The 25,288-nt window shown below is 44.7% G+C and overlaps 1 protein-coding gene across 1 annotated transcript in view; it reads left to right on the top strand.

Annotated features, from left to right (window-relative positions):
* Positions 1–4,573: 4,573 nt before the first annotated feature.
* LOC148532436 (transcription factor Spi-C-like) overlaps positions 4,574–25,288 on the top strand; it is a 43,747-nt gene continuing 23,032 nt past the window's right edge. The window contains exon 1 of the mRNA XM_088467873.1: positions 4,574–4,594. Coding sequence (XP_088323999.1) covers positions 4,592–4,594 — 3 coding nt within the window. The 5' untranslated portion in view covers positions 4,574–4,591. The remainder of the gene's footprint in view (positions 4,595–25,288) is intronic.

The following is a 25,288-nucleotide window of genomic DNA, read 5'->3' as shown; positions in this document are numbered from 1 at the left end:
ATGCCTGTTTGCGTAGGAATATAACCAATATCTTCATCATATTGCGCAGGTTCAACCAGCTAATACATTGTAACAGAAATTTTGGTTTAAGGAGACAAAATCTGAACTTCCCTTATGAAACTATTTAATATTTTAAACTGTATTTGCTAATTTGGTATGCCATTTGTATCCATAAAATGGTTTATTTAGGATTGTGCCTTAATGAAGACCCCACGCATTTTCCTTCTAATCCCAACAGTCATGGATAATCTCCAATCACATTCCAAATCACTTCAGCCTCATCCCCCTGTGTCTTTCCTGCCTCATCCCCTCATGTCTTTGCAACCACAGCCCCATTGTGTCCCCCCAGCTGCACCCCCCAAATCTCTCCTTCTCCAGCCTATTTGTGTCTCTCCAGCCCCCTGTGTCTCTACAGCTCCAGCCTCTTTCTATCTCTCTAGTCCCCCAGTGTTTCTCCAGCTCCAATTTCCTGTCTCTCCAACCCCCAGTGTCTCTCCAGCCTACAGTGCCTCCCCAGCCTTCTGTCTCCAGCCCCCAGTGCCTCTACAGCTCCAGCCTCCTTCTGTCACTACAGCCTCCAGTGTCTCTCCAGCTCCATCCTTCTGTATCTCCAGCACCCAGTGTCTCTCCAGTACCATCCTCCTTGTGTCTCTCCAGTCCCCCAGTGTCTCCCCAGCTCCAGCATTGTGTCTATCCAGTCTCCCAGTGTCTCCCTAGATCCAGCCTTCTTGTGTCTCTCCAGCTCCCCAAGTGCCTCTTTAGCTCCAGCCTCATTGTGTCTCTTAAACTCCCCAGTGTTTCTCTAGCCCCCAGTGTCTCTCCAGCTCTAATCTTCTTCTGTCTCCAGCCACCCAGTATCTCTCTAGCTCCAGGCTCCTTCTGTTTCTCTAGTCCCCCAGTGTCTCCTCAGCTCCAGCATTGTGTCTATCCAGCCTCCAGTGTCTCCCTAGATTTAGTCATCTTGTGTCTCCAGCTCCCCAGTTCCAGACTCCTTGCATCTCTCCATTTCCCCAGTATCTCTCTAGCCCCACCAGTGTCTCTCCAGCTCCAGCCTTCTTATGTCTCTCCACCCCCAGTATCTCCCCAGTTCCAGACTCCATCTATTTATTCAGCCCTCCAGTGTGTCTCCAGCAGCAGCCTTCTGTCTCTCTAGCCCCCACAGTCTCTCCAGCTAAAGCCTACTTCTGGTTCTCCAGACCCACAGTGTCTCTCCATTATTCTGTTTTTCCAGCACCTCAGTGTCTCTCAAGCTCCAGCCCCTTCTGTCTCTCCAGGCCACAGTGTCTCTCCGGCTCCAGCTCCATTCTGCCTCTCCATCCTCCCAGTATCTCTCCACTACAGCCCACTTCTCTCTCCAGCCAACCAGTGTCTCCAGTTCCAGCCTCCTTCTATCTCTCCAGGCTTGCAATGTCTCTCCAGCTCCCCAACATCTTTCCAGCCCCCTCATCCCTCAGGATCCAGCTCACAGTCACTTGGCTACTCTGTTTCTCAACAGTGCGGCACACTCAACTGCGATACATAAAAAAACTTTATTGCACCAGGGAGACCAAGTGACAGGTCTCTCTGAACACCATACATGCCTCCATCTCTGGGCCTGTGAATCGGCCCAGCTTGGGGAGGAGCCAAGGGCTGTGGGGCAAGCCAATGAGGGAAACATGGGGACCCGCTAGCGGGAACTGTCCTGCGCTCCCGGTGGCCCAATCTGCCCCTCTCCACATGACTTACAGTATGTACTGTCAGGAAGTTCTAGAGTCAAATTAGTATTTTTCTAACTGCAGAAAAGTGCACATAGCACTGAATGACACCAGACACTAAACAGTAGGTATGTGCTTAATGCTCATGGCAATGACAGAGTTGGCAACCGTGATCTCCTGTAAACTACTGGATCATTTATCTCTAAGATATATTTAAAAATTTATGAACGGGAAGTAGTTAGCATGTCGACAATCACATTGTTGACAGTCAAAAGGTTGACACCATTATGTAACATGGTTAGAATGTTGAACCCAACATGTCGATACATGGATAGTGTAGACAGTTAAAAATGTCATCAAGAAGTATCGACTAAAATGTCGACATATGAAATGTTGACAGAATGTTAACAATAGATATATTAAGGTTAGTGTTCTGCCTATAATTGGGTGTTAACATTATGTACCTGGCAACATGTTGCCTGTCGACATTATGAACATGTTAACATTTTGTCAGTGTCAATATTTTGCAGGTATACATTGGAGTTGTAGATATCTTGAACATGTTGACATTTTCTCTGTTGACATGTTGGCTCTGTCGACATTATGGGGTCTAGATAATGACTGTGTTCATTGTGATTATTGACAAAACATACCAAACCTTGCTGAAGCACCACTGGTTGTTTAGCTGTGCCTATCAGTACTTTCACTTACACACTTGAACAGGTGGGAGCAAGCTGTATTGTTTTAGTGCAAACTGCAATTTGTTTGTATTGCGCATACACACAAAATCATAGTCATTCATCCATATGTAGATTCAGATGTATTTTGCGATTTTGACTCCTTATTATGCTTACAGTTGAAAATTAGAGGCTAGAGATGGGCTGCTAGCTTTGGCCAGGTATATTACAGTAAGGGAGTGTTAACTGAGCTGTGTCTCATGCAGACCACAAGCAAAACCTGTATAGGCCTATCAGGAGGCGTATACCTGTGGGCGCTAGACCCTGTGGGACATATACACTGATGATGATGATTGTCAGCCACTTCTTATTGGCTGACTACTTACAGATTCCTCAGTGATATTATTATTATTGTGGCTGTTGAGATCGATTCACATTATTTCTTTGATATTTGCAGGCAGGGAAGACAACAGAAGTTTGTAATTATCTGAACTTAATTAGTACTTTTATTTTGTATTTAAAACAGTTTTTATTTGTATATTACATAGTAAAACTGTGACTTTAGTATTTATTAATAACACTGTCCAGACACAGACAAACTGTCTTATACAGGGCCGTAACTAGGGGTGTGCGACTGGCAGGGACGCCAAAAGGGGGGGAGCAGGTACTAATCACCCGGGCCCAGGCCTCCCACCCCCCACTTACCTGTCAGCAGCAGCAGCCTGTGTCTCCCCAGCCCAGCACATGCTACTGTGTGCTGGAATGCGATGGGTCCAGGGAGACTGCTGAGGCTTATCAGCAGCAGCAGTCTGGTCTGACTGTCCGGGGGGAGAGAGGGAGCTGTCACATTGATCGCCCTCCTGGATTTACCCCTGGCTGAGGGGCACACTTTGTGGTGCAGCAAATACTTTTTTCAATTTTTTTAAGGTGTGGTCATGCCTGTTTACATTAGGCCACCCCCAAAATTACTTGGGCCCAGCACACGGCTTTTGCGACTTGTACTGCTGCCCAGAGCGCAGGGCTTTGTGGGCAGCACCTTCGCTGCCCCACGGTCTTTGCTTCTGGCTAGCAGAGTACCTGGAATGGCACCCTGCAGCCAATCTCTGCTGCAGCAGTGATGCACATACAGGAAGGCACCTTACCCTGAGTACAGCTGTCAGGAGCATCTAGAAGAAGCCCCGAAGCATGCTGCACTTCCAGGTGCTGGCAGCCCGCCTCCTAAGAGCGACATTGTTGTGCGCAAAGGGGGCGTGGATGGCATAAGGCTCTGTTAAGCCCTGTTACGGCCCATTATAATGTATGCGAACTGTGTGTTGTAACATTTATTACTACCACTGCAAAGCCATATCTAGCATAAACTACATGTAGGTGCATATACTACTGTTTTCTCATGGTGTTAAACTGGCACATATACCACTGTTCTGTCCTGGCATGAAACTGGAGCATGTGATACCTTTTGCACATTTGGATACATCTTCAGATGCACCCAACTCTGCCAGCTGTGCAAAAAGCATCCAACTATGCATTTTTGGCACATTCTAATGTACATCAGCCCCTTATTTTAAAAGTTCTATGATGGAAATTTATTGGGGTGATACAACAGTACATACATTTACAGAAAAAAAATCAGGTATTCCTATCTATCTTAATAGTCTCTAAAACCCCTAACTGTATAACTGAAAGTCATTGTACAGCACAACAACACAACATAATGAAATTCATTAATCTTTTATTGCCAGCAAAAAATCCAGGTGACACAGGTAGTTTTATTGAAAGTGTTAAGCTGAAACAATATCTGTACAGCCATTCATGTGCTGGCTTAGCGGGATTCCATATTTACATTTAAGCTATTGTCTATCAGAACATGCTGAGAAACCTGAAGGGTTAAGGCAGTGTGCTGCAATTTAAATAATAGTACGTTTTAGTGACGTGTAAAAGGAGAAGGACTTAAATATCTGCTACCTCACTGTTAATTTATGGAACCCTGCAGCAAAGGTAAAACCAATTTTACATTATCACAGAGTTGTGACTAATGTGTCACCCTGTTAACAGAAGCTTTATAATACAATAAATGTGAATACATTGATACATTAATTGTAAAGACAAAACTATCAAGTATGACAGTGATTGTTTCTGCTCATCTTATATATCTGAATAACTCTTTTCTGATTAATAATTTAGCAAATATTATATTGCAGGAAGATTGTGGATATATTCATTATGGTAAGTTAAACATATGTTTGTTATTGCTATGGACTGCATTTTGTGTGTATTATTTTAGTCTTAATTCCTGATTGTGAGCATCACTGTGCCAGATTAGATAACAATGTAACATAATTGGTTTGAAATTACTTAGTAGTTTTAAATACAAGTTGTAAAATGCAAGTGATGTGTTGTTTACACATTTTTTAACAAACATTTTCTGCAAAAATATCTGTATTTATAACAAGTAAATTACCTTTAAAGCTGATTTTGCCTGTCATGACGCAAATACATTTAATGTAACATTACAAATAAGTCCTCATGCATGATTAAATCTTGAATATATTATTTATTATGTTAAAATTGTATATTGTACAGCATTTATATACATAGTTCCTTATGTATTTTGATTTAACTTTTTTTGACTATTTAAATAGTTTTTGTTAATACTAAATATTATCTAGTTTAATTTGAATCATATGTTGAGATGTACTAAATGCTTATTCTTCAGTCAGAATAAATTAAATCCCCGTTCATAGCACAGTGTATCCTACTCATATTATTAACATTTTTCAAATAATCACCACTCAGTACAGTGGGCCTGATTCAGAGCCGGACGCTATTTGCGCTCGCTCGTTCAGAAAAAGGGGCTGGCTATTTAAATTGAGCGCTCGCTCTTTGCGGTCTGTTGACGCCTCTATGTCTGAACGACTGAACAAAACATGCGCTCGCTATTTTGTAAAGACGCCCCTTGGCCGTTCGCATCATACGTCATCTCCGCTATTTATTTGATTAATCGAGTACATCGAAAGGTGTATGAACTGCTCGCTATTCTTGTGGTAGCATTTTCCTACCGCAATCATGTGAGCAGTTCAGGCTAAAAGACAACCAAGTGACGTGGTCGATGACGCTGCTTTGTTAATTATGCACACCCATTAAATACCCGTTTTGACCGTTTGGCATGCCTGCGTTCGGATCTCCACTCCCCGTTTTCAAGCACCTTCCCCTGTTACCACACACAAACGCCTCATCCTGTCGATCAAATTAGCAGCCCCTCGCTATTTTGTGAGCACATGATTTCCGACCGCACTGACTGGTTGGCGCATGCACATTACGACCCATACGCATGCGCAGATGTGCGAACATCGCTCGGAGCGAACGAGCGGCCGCTTACGAGCGGCTCTGAATCAGGCCCAGTATATCCTGTTCATACTTATAATGTTCTCCGATATATATTCCTCTGCTTAGCACATTGCTTTCTTCTCATAATGGTAAGATTTTGTTATGCCACTGCTTAGCACATTGCTTTCTTCTCATAAATGTAAATTTCTCTGTTATGCCACTGCTTCGCACAGTGCATTTTTCTGACATTGATGCTGTTATTTGATTTATCACTGCTTAGTACATAGCATCCTTCTCTGAATGATAAGGTTCTCTAGTATTCCACTGCTTAGTACAGAGCATCCATCTAATAATTATTATATTCTCCGGAATACCACTGTTCAGTACGGGTTGGGTATGGGAGACCGGCAGTCGGGATGCCAGTCATCAAAAGACCGATAGCGGCATCCCAATGCTCAGAATCCCAACACGGGCTACGGAAGTATTCTAACCCTCCCCCTTTTACCCCCTAACCCTCCCTTCCTGCATCCTAACCCTAGGCACCCTAACCCTCCCCGACACCTGTCAGAATCCCAGTGCCGGCCACACGACCATCGGCATCCAGAAGTTAAGTTGCGGGGAGGTTTAGGGTGTGGGGAGGAGGAGGTTAGGTTTAGGCACTAAGGGGGAAGGTTAGTTTCACGCACCAGGGAGGGTTGGCTAGGGTTAAGGTAGGGGGAGGGGGAGGGCTAGGATACCAACCGACAGGTGTCGGTATCCTAACACTGTTGGGATGCCAGCGTCTGAATTTTGACAGCCGGGATCCTGAGCGCTGACATCCCGTACCCATCCCTTCTGGGAGAGCTACTGTATTTCTCATTTGTATTCCACATTATGATTCCTCTTACAATACAGGTATTGTAAAGTGGCTGGAACTTTCTATGTCTCACTGATATGTCCATTTAATGTCTCTTGAATTATCAATCTGTACAGTACTGTACTGTATGTTACTTCCAGTTGTAGAGAAATTATTTGCCATATAATTTATTGAGGATATTTATCCCATATTCATTGTCACCTTACCTTATTGGACTTTCTGATCCCTCAGCCTGTCCCAAATGTGCCTGAACAGAGGCTTCCCTTCATCATTATTTTTGGGATTGCTGTCAACTAAAACAATATGCTACTTCTGCATTGGTAAATGTTATGCTCTTGTCACCTGAATGGGCAATCTGGGGTGTTCTACTTACTGGCACTAGAATCTCTACAGGTGGAAAAAGATTACTGCTTATCATTTCAGCCCAAAAATTACTTTACAGCAATAGATCCACTATAATCCTCCTCCCCAGCCATGTTCATAGATAAATTGTTTTCTGTCTTTAAAATAGACTGGATGGAAACATCTACCGCTTAAAGAACAAAAGATTAAGATGTTCTTTTCTATTTGGGAAACTTATATTGACACCCTTCCTACAGAGATTAAATACATACTAATTTTAATTATGATATTAAATATCCTCAATGACCCTTTAGTACAATTTTGCTTGATCAATTATTGGAACCTTCTTTTCTGCTTCCTCATCACGAGGGGTGGGATGGTCCTCGGGCCGGTACTATTCTCTTGTCTCCATGGTGCAGTCTGCACTGGTAATGACTACCACTGGCTGGTGCCCTGATGTACCACCTGCTCTAGATGGAGCTGCAGAGATACACAGCAGAAGCGTGCAGGAACTTCTGATCTCTGCACTCAAGTGTTCATATATGCAACTATAATAAGATGCCAGATGCCAGGACCTTATATTTACAGTTTATTTGCTAACCTACTTAAATTCACACATCGTGTGTTTACTAATCGCTTTTTGGAGCTCCATAGCCCTTGCGCTGATCATGGCAAACGCTAACTGGGCTGCAGTTTTAAATGCCCAGCCGTGAGAATAATGCAGATATACTAACTGGGCTGTGTGCTTATTGCTCACCAGTTGGGCCGCACATTAGTAATGCCCAGCCATTCCCATGCTGCTGTTGACAAATTGTCTGGCATGGTATGCAACCACAGCTAGGTGGGCTTTTTCCTGCTTTGGTCGCATCCTATGTGACCTCGGACTGTGCTCCTCTGCAGTCCTATTAATGCTCCCAGCTGACTTGGACTCCTACAGTGTATGAGAGGAAATCCTTTTCTGTGCTGTGAGGGGCCAGGCTGAGGTGTCAGCAGTTTGTGACCGCCGACATCACATGTAGTTTCTGCACCGTAGAATGTCTTGCAATTGGAATTCTGGAGTTCCCAGCACTGCAAAAGTGCTTAGAGGGAAACTGGAGTTCCCTTATTTAAGAACTGAATCGCTAAAGGCACTCAGTAGCTGCTGAAGTGTGATCATCAGCCCCTCCGAGTGCTGCTTCCTGCTCAGTGGGGATTGATAGGTCACCTATGATCTGACTGTCACACACTCTGCTGTGCTTTGCTGTGAATATATATTGGAGGTGGCACATGGGGGGGAGGGGGCAAATAGGGGGATCTGTAATCAACGAGGGGAGGAGGTGTCACCTATGGACAAGGGTGCAGAGAGGGGGGAGTGGGTACAAGTTATCTGGTTCCAGGCTTGTTGGAGGGGCCCAGAGGGGGCGTTGCCATGCCTCCCTGGCTTTGGTCTCGCCTTTTATTATCTGGCCCGTGTGCGGCCATGCCTAGGGAGCTATGGTCACTGAGGTGGATGGGGTGGGAGAGGTTATACTACTGGGGAGTACATGAATATGCCATTGGGGGATAATATCTGGAGGTATCAACATTACATGAGGAGGGATGATGCTATGGGGTGTCAATTGTTAAAGGGAATTCTATAAATTGAATAGATAATGCTCAAGGACTGGAGGATAATGCTACAAAGGCTTTCTAGACACACCGAAGGGTGCACCAGATACACACTGGGGTTTTTTATTGCAAACATGTTATTAAAAATACTTTTAAATTGCATTATTTACCTAATTTGTTCATTAAAAAATCAATAATTTCTGAAAGTTTTTTTTTTCTTAAATATGGTCCGTTCCCTGGTAGATACACTGACGAAACACCCACCAGCCAGGACAGAGCAATATGTTTGTTTGTTTTCCTGTGAGGGGCTATTGTGGTTTATTTTTTTTTGCTGTGGGGACGGATCTAAGGACGGCAGGTAATTGCAATCTTATTTTAATATATTTAGTCCTATGGGAGGGTACCGTAACTCGCAGTGACTCCACGCTACACCTCTGCCTACAGGATTTTTGTTATGCTTATTTTCCTGTTGCACTGTGCTGGTATTTAAGCTAGGGCCACATACTTGTGTCTGCCCCCAGCCTGAAAGTTGCCAGCCAGCCCCTGCTCATCACCTTTCTCAGTTACTGTTTTAAAAAAAAAAAAAGGTAAAATGTGCTGCATCTGTTTCATGTCCACTCACCTTCCTCTTGTTTTTCCTATACGGTGTTTGATATTATACTAATATACTTCACATACCACTATTGACATAGGTGATGATATTCAATATTATATGTACAGTGCCGTAACTGGGTGTTATGGCACCCTGTGCTGGCCACGCCCCCATCCCTGAGTGCATGTTGGCATGATGTCATGCATAGGGGGCGGGGAAAAACAACAGTGCCCGGAGCATACCCAGGGGTCTATTTGCTAAGCAGTGTTAGGAGACAGTGAAAAGTGATAAGAAAGTGATAAGGTACCAGCCAATCAGCTCCCAACTGTCATCTCACAGGCTGTGTTTGAAAAAATGACAGTTGGGAGCTGATTGGCTGGCACCTTATCACTTTCTTATCACTTTTCACTCTGTCTCCTAACACTGCTTAGTAAATAGACCCCTCAGGATGCTCAGGAGGCTGTATAAGTTGCGGTGTCCATTTCTGGAGTGTGCGGACACTCTGGACGGCACTGCAGTAGCGATTCTGGCTGCAAGCTGCCATTTCCGGTAAACTGCTAGCCAGATGCAGGGACCGTGGGGCAGCAACTGTACCGCCCACAGGGCCCTGCACTCTGTTCAACAGCACTGTTTGCACACCTCTAGTTACGGCCCTGTATATGTAATCTATACAATACGGTAGTAGCTACTCAAAATCAATAACTGTTGCACTGTACACTATTCATTATCTACAGAAAATTGTATAATATATTCTATACACTATTTGTAAACTCTTTAAAATTCTTTTCATAAAAAACATTTTTAAAAAATACTGCTTAGCACAGAGGGCCTGATTCAGACCCGTTCGAAAGGCTGCGTTCGCACGTAGCCTGCTGATGTTTGCAATCTGCGCATGCGTATAAGATGCAGTGCGCATGCGCAAACCAGTCCGTGTGATCGCCAAACGATCGCACCCTGTACACAGACGCACCGCAAGCATGAGTGACAGGACGTGCCATTTGTGGGTGGTGATAGGGGGTGGTCGATGGTAACGGGGGTGTGATGGTGCGAACGCAGGCATGTCTGTGCGTCTCAATGCCATTTCAGGGGCGTGCATAATTAAGATGCATCGTCAGCTTACATGTCACATGGTGGAATTACACACTGCAGCACTCGATGCGTATGGGTCCGATTTTACTCAATGTTACCGATTGTTTCATACACTTCCTGGAGATGACCTGGGTTACTAAGAGAAAGTGGGCGTCTTGTGTCAGGCTGGTGGGCGTCTAAATACATACCACGATCGGACGGCAAGACATACTGGGCGTGCTAATGTCTTGCTAGCGATCGCGGGATTTGCATTCTTTGGCTGCTGACGGCTGCGTGTGAACGGGTCTGAATCAGGCCCAGAGCTTCATTCTCATAGTGACAGTAAGGTATCAAATTCATTTTTGGTTATTACATTAACTACATCTCTCTCCTTTACAGCCCTGCTTGGTACATGTTATCACTGTATCATTGCATAATACATTGCAGCATATATAAAGCCAAGTTTTATACTGTTTAAATACAATGAAAATAGACCAATATCCTGCTAGATGGAACTTTAGTAGGTGTAGTTTCTAGAGATGTGCGTTTTGGCTTTCCTGAAATATGAACACACCTAAACTTGGGTTCCGAGTTGAATCGATTTCTATTTCGGAATCACTTTGGGGTTCTGAGTCAAACCGAGTCACAGTTCTGTTCTGTAGTCAGTTTCGGAGTCTGCGCACATCTCTAGTAGTTTTCCTGGACAGATTAATCTTTTATCACTATGTTTTTAACATACTCGAGTAAGGCAGAAAAGAAGCTGTGTATCTTATGGTTGCCATTTACACAATATAGTATATTATGAATAATAATAATCATAATAATAATAATATAAATCTAATCATAATTAAATATAATTTTAAATTATTTATATATAGTCCAAGATTTGGCACAAAAGCCAAAATCAGGGCACTCACCGCTTGTGTATATAGAAAAATCCACTTTTTCTTAATCCAACATTCAAGGAATATAGGGCCTGATTCAGAGCCGTTCGCTATTTGCGGTCGTTCGTTCAAAAACAAGGGGTGGCTATTCAAATGATCCGTTCGCAAATTGCAGTCTGTTCACACCTCTAAGTCTGAACGAGCGAGCAAAACATACGCTCGTTTATTTGTTAAAAACGCCCCCTGGCCGCTCGCACCATACGTCATGTCCGCTATTTATTAGATTAATCGAGTACATCGACCAGCGTATGAACTGCTCGCTATTCTTGTGGTTGGTTTTTGCTACCACAATCTTGCGAGCAGTTCTGGCTATAAAATAACCCAGTGACGTGGTCAATGACGCTGCTGTATTAATTATGCACACCCATAAAACGCCCGTTTTGACCTTTAAGCACGCCTGCGTTCTGATCTCCACTCCCCGTTTTCAAGCACCTTCCCCTGTTACCACCCACATACGCCTCATTCTGTCACTCAAAATAGCAGGCATTCGCTATATTGCGAGCACATGAATTTCGGCCGCACTGACTGGTTCGCGCATGCGTATAACGATCCGTACGCATGCGCAGATGTGCGAACATCGCTCGGAACGAGCGTACTGCCGCTAGCGAGTGGCTCTGAATGAGGGCCATAGTCGACGTTTTGGTGTCGGAGCCTCTTTGTCTAGACAAATTCATGGGAGACATCCGTTCAGCATGCAACCAAAGAGCATACTGATCCTACCTCCTGAGCTCCCTTAAATAGCACTTTCAATCAATTACCTGTTACAGATAATGTCAAATTATGTCAGCTGTGAATAGTTTACACAGCAACCAGGGATACATCACTTTTGGCACATTAAACAACAATCACTGACTGAGTGTGCGGGCTGATACCAACAGCAATAGAAAAACTGAGAAAACTAATTTCAATATAGGACACTCAACGGGGCTTATATATCACCTCTGGTCCCAACGATCATAGCCCAAGGTTGAGGATCAGTAGTGACTCACGGGGTTCCGAAAACGGAAGTGCGTCATCGCACTTTCCAAGGAGCACAACCCGGATATGTTGCCATGGCAACTACATAGTGATTGCATGCCAAATACATTCCACTGCAATAAGAGGTTCCAAAAAAATGGAAGTGCGGAATCCCAGAGGCCGGACCCTAGTGATGTATCCCTAGTAACAAGGGATTACTAATACTTCATTATTTTGTATAGTATAAATCACCAGTCACAATGTGACTCAATCGAAACATCTAAATATAGTGCATAGTTATGCTTCTATGCAAATAAGGGAAATCAGGATAGGGACTAACATGCGGTACAAATATAAGACAATAGATATGCAGAAGAATACATAAGGATTAAAAATGCTGATGTTCTTATCTATTAGCATAATGCGGTATAAGACCTCATCTACAAAAAGGCTCCCAAAAGCCTATAATCAACCTTCACTATATATTTAAGTCACCCTAAAAAATGTATCGACAGTATACATGATAGTGTTATACTAAAAACAGAACGGAGAATAGATAAACATAAATGTACCAATACACTAATTATACATAAAAAAAGAGAAAAAGAGAAAAACCACTAGACCGTACTCCAGTGTATTTGCACTCAAAATTTTTTAAAAAATTAGAGAAATAAAGAAGGCAAAATATCTCTTTGCGTAGCTACCCCATCATTCTAAAAATATTTTTAATGGGTTATTCTCATTTAAACCGCTTGGGGATACTGTGTTAAGTCTGTGTATCCAACGGGATTCCAACTTCTTAAGCCTCAGCTCACGATTACCTCCTCTCTTATGTTCAGGGACATGGTCAATTAGCAAACACCTTAGTGTCGAGACTTGATGCCCATGGAGTAAAAAATGTTTAGTGACGGGCTTGTCGGTTTCACCAGTATTTAATGCTGCTCGGATATAAGCTCGGTGATTCGCCATCCGATCCCTAAATGACCTGGTCGTCATTCCAACATAATAAAGGCCACTTGGGCATGTTAGGAAGTAGATTACAAACTTCGTAATGCACGACAATTTATGTCTGATAGGTATCTTCTTTCCACTATGTGGATGTGGGAACGTCCCTCCGCTCACCATAGATCGACATGTTACACAGGCATTACACTTGAAGCATCCTGTTTTCGCAGTGCTCAACCATGAATCAGTAGATTTACTTGGCCTTACCGTAGGCCACATGAGAAGCTGCCATAGGTTCGGTCCTCTTCTATAAGCATTCATCGGGGGTGGTGTTCTCCCCAATTTTAGCATAGTATCTGAAGCGACCAGGGGCCAGTATTTTCTGTAAATCTGCCCTGTCACTTTAGAGGCATGATCAAGCGTGCTAACATGCACCATCCTACCATCGGCTTTCTCAGTTGGTTTAGTCGTGGTTGGTGTATTGAATCTCTGGTATGCTTTAGTAATACAATGACTATATGTATATGAATTATGTCACAGCCAGGGTTTCTCGGCATGGTAGTCACCGGGTATTACCTGTGAGGTCGTTATGGTGGGGGGTCTCTGGCAGCGGTGCTGGTGTTTGGCGAGGGACATTGGCTGTGCGTGGTTCTGTGCGGGCACATTGTCACTAGGCCTGGTGAGGTCTGGTGGTGTTTCCGTTCCATTGGCATGGGCGCCGCCATCTTGACTGCGACCATGTGATTCCAGCTGTCCAATCCTGGTAGGTCATGTGCTCATTCCAGCCAGTCACAGCGCGGCACTGAGTATATAGGAAGGTCCAGAGCCTTCCTTCCTTTGCCAGTGCAACGTGTTTCTCAGCTGCGGCTGAGAGAGAGTACCTGTGCCTTACCTGCCTGTCTGTTTATGCTGCTAGCCTGAACATTGCCTGCTCCAACCTGCTGGACTTACCCTGCACCCTCCACATACCTTTTCACCTGCCTGAACCTGCTGTTCCCTGCACCTTGCCTCCCTTCACTCCCAGCTGGACTTCATTACCTCCTGCATTTGTTACAGCTCATCATATCTGCATTCTGTTACAGCTCATCATACTTGTTTACTGTACTGTTCCTGCCTGTCACTATCTGGACATTTCCCATTAACCCCCACTATAGTTATCAAGTGCACTTTAGTGCTATACCTGGACTTTTTATTTGCCATTCCCATGTCTTCTAAGTCACTTATTAAAAACTCCACTTTTTCACTTAAGTCTTCTTCTGTGTCTGCTCCTATCACCACCCTGGGTCCACAACAAATTCAGAACCTCACAGTTTGCACTGGTCCCATGGATCCGGCCATGGAACAGGAGTCTGGAGCGGATTTATTTTGCTCTATTGCTGGTTGTTTAGAAAACCTGGAAGCTATGCAACATCAGATGGCTCAGTTCCTACAGGAGATGTCTAAACACCAAGATAACCTGCAAACCTCGTTAATCACCCCTGCAGTATCAGCAACTATACCTCCTCCTGTGCCTGGTAATACAGGGACCAGGGTACCCCCTCGTCTGCATCTTCCCATGCCAAGCATGGGAAGTGTGATATACACTTTACGTTACAGCCTGATAACTTCCCCACTGCTAGAACTAAAGTGGCATATATCGTGTCATTGTTGACCGGCTCGGCTTTGGATTAGGCCTCCCCACTCTGGGAGCATTCATACTCGCTGCTGGATAACTATACAGACTTTGTATCTTCACTCAGGAGGATTTTCGATGAACCTGGACTCACAATGGGCCTAATTCAGACCCGCTCGCGAGTGTAGGACGCTCACAAGCAGGTCGATGGTGCCCTAATGCGCATGCGCACGACGGAGGGAGCTCCATTGTGCGCATGCGCGAGACCCGCATAGCGACAGCCAAGCTGTCACTCCGGGTCCCGCACCCTAGGGGGCGTGCTGTCAATGGTGACTGACAGCACGGCCCCTTTGGTGGGCGTGGCTGCCAGACGGAGGCGTTCCCATGGGAACGCCTACTGTCTGGGTCCGGCCCCACTGACATCACTAGTGTCAGTGGGAGTGATTTTAGCTCTGAAAGAGCCAAAATCACTCCAGGGCTTGCGGCAGCGAGACCCTACCGCAGGGTCTCATCGCAAGCCCGATGGTCGCGATGTTCTTGACCATCGCGACCATCATCATGGACGCTCGCTACAGCTATGCGAGCGTCCAAGAGGCCGCTCCATTTTTAGGTAGGAGAGTACTGAGAGCATCGTCCAGCATCATGACCCTGAGACAAGGAGCCCGTCCTGTCAGCCAATATGCCACACAGTTTTAAATCTTAGCATCAGAGCTTAAGTGGAATGAGGAGGCCCTCACCTCAGCCTTTTGGCATGGCCTTTCTGACCGATTAAAAGATGATCTGATTACCCGTGAGCTTCCCACCATTTTAAATGATATGATCTCACTCTGCAACAAAATTGACCTACACTTCAGAGAACGTCAGGCTGAAAAGCACAGAACTCACCAGAAAAGGTCATTCACGTCTCCCTTGCCTAACTGTCCACCCCATCCTCCTATAGATGAGGAGCCTATGCAGGTGAACCAAACCCATCTCTCCAAAGAGGAACATCAGAGAAGGATGTTAAAAAACCTCTGTACTGCGGAGATTCTGGTCACCTGGTGGCCTCCTGCTCCCGCAAGTCGGGAAACGCCCATTCCTAACTGACCTTGGGGACATCAAGTTAGGAGTTATGTGCCCATCCCCAAATACTAAAGATTTCAAGATTTCCTTAGCTTTGGATCTCAAGGCCAACCCTGTCTTCGTCTCTGCTCTATTAGACTCTGGAGCAGCCGGAAACTTCAGAACTTCCAGCCTAGTTGATAAACTACAGATTCCTTGTTCATCTCTCAAGCAAGCAATTTCTCTGACATCTGTAGATGGACATCCTCTAGCTAAAGGACTGGTCACCAAGGAAACTCAATCAGTATTAGTTCGTGTTGGGGCACTCCACTCCGAGTCTTTAAAGTCCTTAGTGATACCAGAGGCTTCTCAAGAAATCATTTTAGGACTACCCTGGTTACACCAACATAATCCCAGGATAGACTTGTGTTAAATGCAGATTCTTTCATGGGGAACTGACTGTCAGAAATCCTGTCTTCCCAAAATACGACCTGTAAGAAAGACAGCTTAGTTAACATCTCCAGATATTCCCAAGGAGTACCAGATGTTCTCTGATGTTTTTCCGAGCAACGGGCGAACGTCTTACCTCCCCACAGAGAATGGGACTGTCCTGTCGAGCTGCTACCTGACAAGATGCCACCTCGTGGTCGCACCTATCCTCTATCCGTGCCTGAGACTCAAGCCATGTCAGAGTACATCCAGGACAACCTAGCAAAGGGGTTTATTCATCCTTCCACCTCTCCCACTGGAGCCGGCTTCTTTTTCGTTGGCAAGAAAGACAGAGGCCTAAGACCTTGTATAGATTATCGGGGCCTCAATGATATAACGATTAAGAATCAATATCCTCTTCCCCTGATCACAGAATTGTTTGACAGAGTTAAAGGGTCCATCATATTCTCATCGCCAGCATTCGTGCTGGCGATGAATGGAAGGCCACCATTAATACTAGAGATGGACACTTTGAATACCTTGTTATGCGTTTTGGGTTGTGCAATGCCCCAGCCGTGTTTCAGGGTTTTGTTAATGAGATTTTCCGGGACCTGTTGTACGTCTCGGTTGTAGTTTACCTGGACGATATATTGATTTTTTCGTCTTCTGTAACAAAACATCATGAACATGTGAAGGAAGTATTGTCCTGTCTGAGAAAAAAACACCTTTACTGCAAACTGGAGAAATGTGGCTTTGGGGTTCCCAGTGTGCCATTCCTTGGTTACGTCATCTCTGGCTCCAGTCTTGAAATGGATCCCAAGAAGGTGCAGACAATTTTGGATTGGTCCCGTCCTCAAACTTTGAAAGCCATGCAGAGATTGCTTGGTTTCTCCAACTACTATAGACGTTTTATTAAAGGATTTCCATCATTACTGGCTCCCATTACCGCATTGACCCGAAAAGACGCTTACCCTGCCCTATGGCCACCTGAGGCAGAGACTGCCTTCCAACTTTTAAAACAGGCATTGATTTCAACTCCAGTCTTACGACAACCAGATCTGGATAGGCCGTTTCTAGTGGACGTGGATGCATCATCAGAGGCTATGGATGCAGTTCTTTCCCAGAGTTATGACGATAATTGAGTTCATCCTTGTGGGTTCTTCTCCAAGAAGTTTTCTTCTGCTGAGAGAAATTATGCCATTGGTAGACAAGAACTTTTAGCAGTAAAGTTAGCATTAAAAGAATGGAGATACCTGCTGGACGGGGCCAAGTTTCCCTTCACTATCTTCACGGACCATAGAAATCTTCTCTTCCTCAAGAATCTTCAGTGCGTGAGTCCTCGTTTGGCCCAATGGGCGATATTTTTTGCTTGGTTCCAGTTCACCCTGACCTTCTGGTCTGGAGCCCTTAATCAAAAGGCATATGCCCTGTCCAGATCTTTCCGCTGTGATGACAAATCAGAGAATCAACAATATACCCTTGTTTTGGAGTCAAGAGTCTTTGCCACCTTACAATTACAGCCCCCTACAGGGCAGTCCTTTGTGGCCCCGGAGTTAAGGAAGAAGCTCCTCACCTGGGCTCATTCCTCTCAATTTTCAGGTCACTCAGGTACCCGGAAGACCTTGGAATTTTTAAAGAGAGGCTATTGGTGGCCATCCATGAAAGCAGACGTGTCGGACTTTATTTCTTCATGTTCTTCATGTGCCCAGCATAAATCTTCACGTCAGGCACCGGCTGGTGAGTTGTTATCACTACCTATTCCATCACATCCGTGGATGCCGAATTCCCAAAGGTTTACTACCATCTGGGTCATAGTAGACCGATTCTCTAAAATGGTCAATTACATACCACTAAAGAAAGTGCCTTCTGCCCCTGACTTGGCTCACTTGTTCGTTCAACATATTTTCCGTCTCCATGGTCTTCCTGCTGAGATTGTCTCTGACTGTAGTGTTCAGTTCACAGCAAAATTTTGGAGAACCTTATGTTCTGTATTGCAAGTAAAGCTAAATTTTTCTATGGCTTATCACCCACAAAGCAACGGTTCCACTGAGAGGGTTAATCAAGACCTTGAGACCTTCCTGAGGATTTTTATGACATCTTCCCAAGACAATTGGTCTGCATTGCTGCCATGGGCTGAATTTGCTCATAATACCTCCTACCACTCTTCCTCGAACCAAACACCATTCCAAGTGGTCTACGGCCTTCATCCTCGGGTCCCTGAATTTCAAAGCCTGCCCGTTTTTGATGTCCCAGCTGTAGAAGACACTGTACAGAAATTTGCTTCAATCTGGTCTCAAGGTCGTACTGACCTGGAGAAGGCGTCCTCCCGTTACAAAGTTCAAGCTGATAAGAAGCATAGGAATGTACCACGTAAGCAAGTTGGAGACCAGGTCTGGTTGTCCACCCGGAACCACGACTTCGAGTACCATCCATGAAATTTGCTCCACACTTCATCGGGCCCTTCTCCATCATAGAAGTCATTAACCCCATGGCTTATTGCCTTCAGCTACCCCCTTATCTGAAAAATCCCAATTCCTTTCATGTCTCCCTGTTGAAACACCTGGTGCTAAACAAGTTCCACAGAGTCCTGCCTGCTTCTCCCTGTGTCCAGACTGAAAGGGGCGTAGAGTTTGAGGTCTCCCAGTTCTTGGATTCCCATCTCCGCAGAGGACATTTGCAGTACCTACTGGACTGGAAGGGCTATGGCCCAGAGGAACGTTGTTTTTACCACTGCCCAAGATGTCAATGCTCCTGCACTTATCAGAAAGTTCCATGCTGCCCATCCGGAGAAGCCTGGTGAGTGTCCTGAGGCCACCCATAAGGGGGGGTACTGTCACGGCCAGGGTTTCTCGGCATGGTAGTCACCGGGTATTACCTGTGAGGTCGTTATGGCAGGAATCTCTGGCAGTGGTGCTGGTGTTTGGTGAGGGGCATTGGCTGCGCGTGGGTCTGTGTGGGCACATTGTCACTAGGCCCGGTGAGGTCTGGCGGTGTTTCCGTTCTGTTGGCATGGGCGCCGCCATCTTGCCTGCGACCATGTGATTCCAGCTGTCCAATCCTGGTAGGTCATGTGCTCATTCCAGCCAGTCACAGTGTGGCACTGAGTATTTAGGAAGGTCCAGAGCCTTCCTTCCTTTGCCAGTGCAACGTGTTTCTCAGCTGCGGCTGAGAGAGAGTACCTGTGCCTTACCTGCCTGTCTGTTTACACTACTAGCCTGAACCTTGCCTGCTCCAACCTGCTGGACTTACCCTGCACCCTACACATACCTTTTCACCTGCCTGAGTACCTAAACCTGCCTCCCTTCACTCCCAGCTGGACTTCATTACCTCAGCCTGCATTTGTTACAGCTCACCATACCTGCACTCATTACAGCTCATCATTCCTGCATTCAGTTACAGCTCATCATATCTGCATTCTGTTACAGCTCACCATATTTGTTTACTGGACTGTTCCTGCCGGTCACTATCTGGACATTTCCCATTAACCCCCATTACAGTTATCAAGTGCACTTTAGTACTATACCTGGACTTTTTATTTGCCATTCCCATGTCTTCTAAGTCACTTATTAAAAACTCCACTTTTTCACTTAAGTCTTCTTCTGTGTCTGCTCCTATCACCACCCCTGGTCCATAACAACTTCAGAACCTCTCAAATTATAATTGGAATAATTAGAACCATGGAGATATGGTAAACTGGATTAGAAAAGTACTCTTATATAGTATAGCATAGGCAAGGTTTACCTCCTACAAATATTTCAAGTTTAGTTATCTTTATAGATAAGTTTGAAGATTTGCATGGAAATACTTTGCTATACAGTATCTCTTAATAAGCACTGTCACATTAGATATTATTCGCAAACATTTGCAGTGGAAAATTGTTTGAAGATGTTTAGCTATACGTTTAATGTTGAAATTTGGTATAACTACTAGCACACTGAGTAATACGAGACATACATATAATGAGAGATCATGCTGCCCCATCCCAGTTCTCACCTTTCATTCCATCAATGCTCCCCCAGTTCCTATTCTTCTTCCTTTCATTCCCCACATACATGCATTTTCACCCGTCTCCTCCCCACTATTCCTGGTCCTTTATCCTCCCTCTTCAGGTGCCTCGCTCATTGGTCCCTTCCCTCTCTTTCTTCCCTGTCCCCTCATCTCCAACTTATGCCCATTTCACTCCCCTGCTCATCCCCCTCTAAGTCCCTGTGCATGCTTATTGCTTAAATCCCCCATCCTCTAATCCCATCCTATTTGTACACTCTCTCCTTCTCATTCCTACAGAAATGCTCCTGCACACACTCTCCACACCACCAACCCAGTCAACCTCATCTCCATTCCCCTTCTATTGTGCTCTCTGGGATGCTAGGTCTGTGTGCAATAAACTGGCCTCAATCCTTGACTACTTTGTTTCCAACTACCTTAATCTCCTTGCCATCACATACACCTTTCTCTTTCCCTCAAATGGAACCTCACCTGTTGCACTCTCATTCAGGGGTTTCCCTCTGTTCCACAACCCTTGCCCTGGGGACAATTATGGTGGTGGCGTTGGAGTTCTTCTTTCTACTGGCTGCACCTTCCATGATCCCTCTCTTTCCTTCTCCTCCTTTTAGGTTCACTGAATTTGTCTTTTCTACCTAATTCATCTCCATTTTGCTGTCATCTAACATCCTAATGGCCCTGCCTACCAATTCCCAAACAACTTCGCAGCTTTGCTTTTTGCCACAGACCTCCCATCCCTAATACTAGGTGACTTTAAAATCCCTCTCAACAACCCCTTACAAATTCTGTCTCCAAACTCCACTCCCTCCTCATCCTCTTTTCATCTCATCCAGTGGACCTTGTCTTCTCTCACTGCTGTGTCATCTCAGACTTCACTAATTCCCCATTGCCTCTGTCCAGTAATCACATTCTCTTGTTTAGTCTCTTCCTCCCTCCATCATCCCCTCCTTTTCCCAAGGTCATTCTAACTAAATGCAAGCTGGACTCACTAGATCCGGACTTATTCTCCTTTTCTCTAGACCAGTGGTTCCAAAACTTTTTCGAATCATGGCACCCTAGAGTATCAGCATTTTTTTCACAGCAACCCTGAGCCAAAAGTTTGTGCTTATATGTCTCCCTAAGGTTCAGTGGTGATTGACAGGGCTACGCTTCTTTTGGTCAACATATTTTTTGAATGCCAGTCATTAGCACTGGTTTTGTCTATCACGCTGAATAAAAATTATTTTATTTGTTATTTGACCACCAATCTGAGGCAGCCCTACAAGTGCAGTGAGGCACCTATGGCACCCAGTTTGGGAACAACTGTTCTAGACTGTTTTCTCTTTCCCATCTCCAACCTTTCCTGTCCTGCCCAAGCTGCCTCCCTCTATAACACTTCCTTTATGTCTGCCCTTGATTCCATTGCCACGGCTGTTATGATTAGCATCTGTTGGTCTGTACCCCAACCGTGGCACTCCAAGCCTACAAGCTACCTGCAGAAATGCTCATGCACTGCTGAATGGTACTGAAGGAAATTGCTCTAACGATGATTTTTTTCACTTCAAATTCATACTATCCACTTTAACCTCTGCTCTCACCAATGCTAAACAATCCTTTTCTTAGTCTGCCAACCCTTGTCTCTTTGCTACTTTCAAACTGTTTGCAAAAATATCTCATTCCTTTACTTTTCTCTCATTCCTCCCCTTCTACCTTGTCTTCCTTCTCCCCCACCACTGGGGAGGAGGTTTGGGACCTCCTCTCATCATCTCACCCATCCACATGCCCCTTGGACTTGATCCCTCTCTCTTCTGTTGCCTGCTCCCACCTTGGCCATCTCTTGAGCCTTTCATATCAACTGGTTCTGTCCCCTCCTTCTTCAAACATGTACTTGTCACTCTCATCCTTACAAATCCTCACTTGACATTGAATTTCTCTGTAACCACTGCCCCATCTCTCTCCTTCCATTTGCCTCCAAATTCATTGAGAGGATTGTTTTCTCCAACTTCCTGTTTTTCCCACTCCCTTCTGAACCCTCTTTAATTTGGTTTCTGTCCTGCCCATTCTACAGAAACCGCCCTCACCAATGTCACCAATTACCTTCTTACTGCCAAAACCATTGATCAATATCTTTGTTCCCATCCTTCTCAATCTTTCCACTGCCTTTAACACTGTTGATTGTCCACTGCCCTCTCTTGGATCACCTCCTTCCTTCTCTGACTGTTCATTTTCCCTCTTACACTTCTTGCCACTCCCTTTCTCTACCTATCAGCGTTCCTTAAGGCTCTGTCTTTGTTCCCCTCCTCTTTTCACTTTACACTTCCTGCCTTTATAAACTCATAAGTTCCTTCGGTCTCCAATACCACCTTTATGCTTATGATACTCAAATTTACCTATCCTCCTGTGACATCTCTCCTCCAGTCCTTGCTTGGGTAACTTCATGCCTCTCACATATCGCATCCAGGATGCCTCAGCATTTTCTCAACTAAACATGTCCAAAACTGAACTCATCATCTTCTGCTCCTACCAGGGCCCCATCCTCTATCTCTAATTCATTTTCTGTGAACACCATCATCCTCATAGCCATCCCCAACTTCAATGCCTGTGTGTCATCTTTGACTCCCCCCTCACCTTCACCCTCACATTCAAAATATGTCTAACTTTTGTCACTTCAACAACATTTCTTAGATCAGGCCCTTTCTCACCCCTGATGCCACTAAAACTCTCATCCACCCACACATCATCTACTGACTTCACTATTGTAACCTTCTTCTCTCTGGACTCCTCCTCACTTGCATTTCCTCATTCCAATCCATCATGAATGCTGCTGTAGATCTCATTTTCCTCACTAAATGCTCTGTGTTGACCTCCCTCCTACCTGCTTTACTAACTCCCCAACACATTCAGAATCCAGTTCAAACTCTTTACCCTCACATGCAAAGCAGTTAAAAACTCTGCCCCTCCTACATCTGACCTCATCTCTGTCCAAGCTTCCACTCGCCCACTCTGCTCTTCCTCTGACTGCCACCTCTGCCCCCTGATCACTTCCTCTCACATCCACCTCCAGGACTTCTCCCAATCTGCATAACTCCCCTGAAAACTCACTTCCATGCCATTTTAGCCTTTCAGCCAGTCTCTTCATATTCAAACATTCACTCAAAATATTTATTTTTACCAAAGACTGCCCCCTCCTAAATTTCCACTCTTCTACTTTCCCCTGACCTTCTCTGCTCCCCAGTTCACCCTCCACTTGTTCACCAAGCACTTGTGGTTAGAGCCCTCCTCTCTTATGTTCATCCTCACACTATCCTTGCTTTCAGTTTTCCATGTCTCCTAGTCCCTTTCAGCATGTGTCCGAATATGCAAGGACTGAGATGCCACCTTTCAGCATAGACAAAGAAATACTGCTTGGTTCATCAACACTCCTCCCCCCATCCCCCATCATGGACACATATGATCAGATCACAGAGCATTAGCCATTGTAGCCTATAAGCTACAGTTTGTACATTTTACTGGGTAAAGCATTCGTAAGATTACTCCCTGGCAATGGGCACTTGAACATGCACAGTCTGTTCTCCTCTCATGTGAAATAGCGTGCCGGGGATCCTGCAGCAGAAGTAAAGTGATCGCATTAGAGCTCCAGCCCCTGGATGTGTTTCTTAATACATGATGGTGGTACATACGGGTCTATTTACTAAGCAGTGTTATGAGACAGAGTGAAAAGTGATAAGGTGCCAGCCAATCAGCTCCCAACTGTCATTTTTCAAACACAGCCTGTCAGATGACAGTTGGGAGCCGAGTTGGGAGTTGGCACCTTATCACTTTCTTATCACTTTTCACTCTGTCTCCTAACACTACTTAGTAAAAAGACCCCATATTTTTTTATTGGCATGTTAAGCGGTGATTAGAAATTATAATGATCAGGTCTAAAACCACATAACAGGTCTATAACTGTATAATGCATAGGTTTCCCAGTGAAGATGATCCCCACTGTAATTGCCACTTATATATATACTGTATTTATCTGTAGTAACTATATTTCTCAAAGTGAAGCCTGGACTATACAAACATAACACATACCTTACAGAGTCACAGGCATGTCTCCTGGTCTCCTCCCCCTTTGTGCATTCGCACTACACTACACTCAGTGTGACAGTGCCATTGGGAACACCCCCATCCTGATCATTGCAGACAGACACTGCTCAATGTACAGAGCTTGCACCAGCGCAGGCCCCTGAGCCTTCCACAATCCATAATAATATAACTGTGCCAAAACCACAAGATGGAGAACCTCCTGAGGGTAAATGGGAAGTGGTGCTTGAGCTCATGAAATGGACCACAATTAGGTAATTGTTATGCAACAGTTCCATTTGTGTCCATATTCAAGAACATGTATACAAGCTCTAATATCATAGATACATTACCTGGTCCTCTTCAGGACTAACTTCTTCTTCCCCACTTCCTCAATTCTCTTTTAGAGGCAATGTTCAGAAGTAGGATCTTTTTGTGGGAGTTTCCCTCTATTCTGAGGTCAGGAGCTGGTTATACACCATCATTGGTGTTCTGGTAACACACACAACTAATTTTATTCCTCCTACCACTACCGAGCCCTCCTAAGTATGCGTAAACATAATAACAAATAATCTGGCAGATCTTTACTTCCAGCAATTGTAAAATATCATCTGTGCTTCCTTGTACATTAGGGAAGATTTACAGTACTAGAATATATGATGTGCATCCCTCACAACACAGAATCCTATTTCACTAAAACTTGGCTCCTATTGAATAATTATTTGAATGCTTTACAATTGTTTAAATGCACATGGTCCTCTTTCTTCAAATTTTCCTCACTGAGATTAACAAATTATTCAGTGATCTTAAGCTTCCAGCTCCTCCTAGTCCTCACCAGCAGACTGGGACTGTCATGTCCTGACATTGAGCCTGATAAGCCCCGCCCATTCAAAGAAAAGGGCGGAGCCCTGAAGCAGTGGGGCACACTGGAGAATTACCCAGGCCCCCGCAGTGCCATTATGATGCTGCTGTGCCCCATTAAATAATGAATCTCTCTAAGGTGAGGGCAGTTTGTTGTTCTGTTGTTTTCATTCACTGAAATAGCAAAAACAAAAAGGTGTATATGACGTGTTTACTAAATATAATTCACATTTACATAAACTGAATGTGGAAATAAACCAGCTTGCAAATCAATTGATGTAAATGTTCTCATTTACTACTTTGTAAACAG

The sequence above is a fragment of the Taudactylus pleione genome, unplaced genomic scaffold, assembly GCF_031769625.1.
Source record: "Taudactylus pleione unplaced genomic scaffold, aTauple2 ptg000077l, whole genome shotgun sequence".
Lineage (NCBI taxonomy): Eukaryota > Metazoa > Chordata > Amphibia > Anura > Myobatrachidae > Taudactylus > Taudactylus pleione.
The sequence above is the reverse complement of the archived record's forward strand: the minus strand, read 5'-3'. Positions and strand labels throughout refer to the sequence as shown.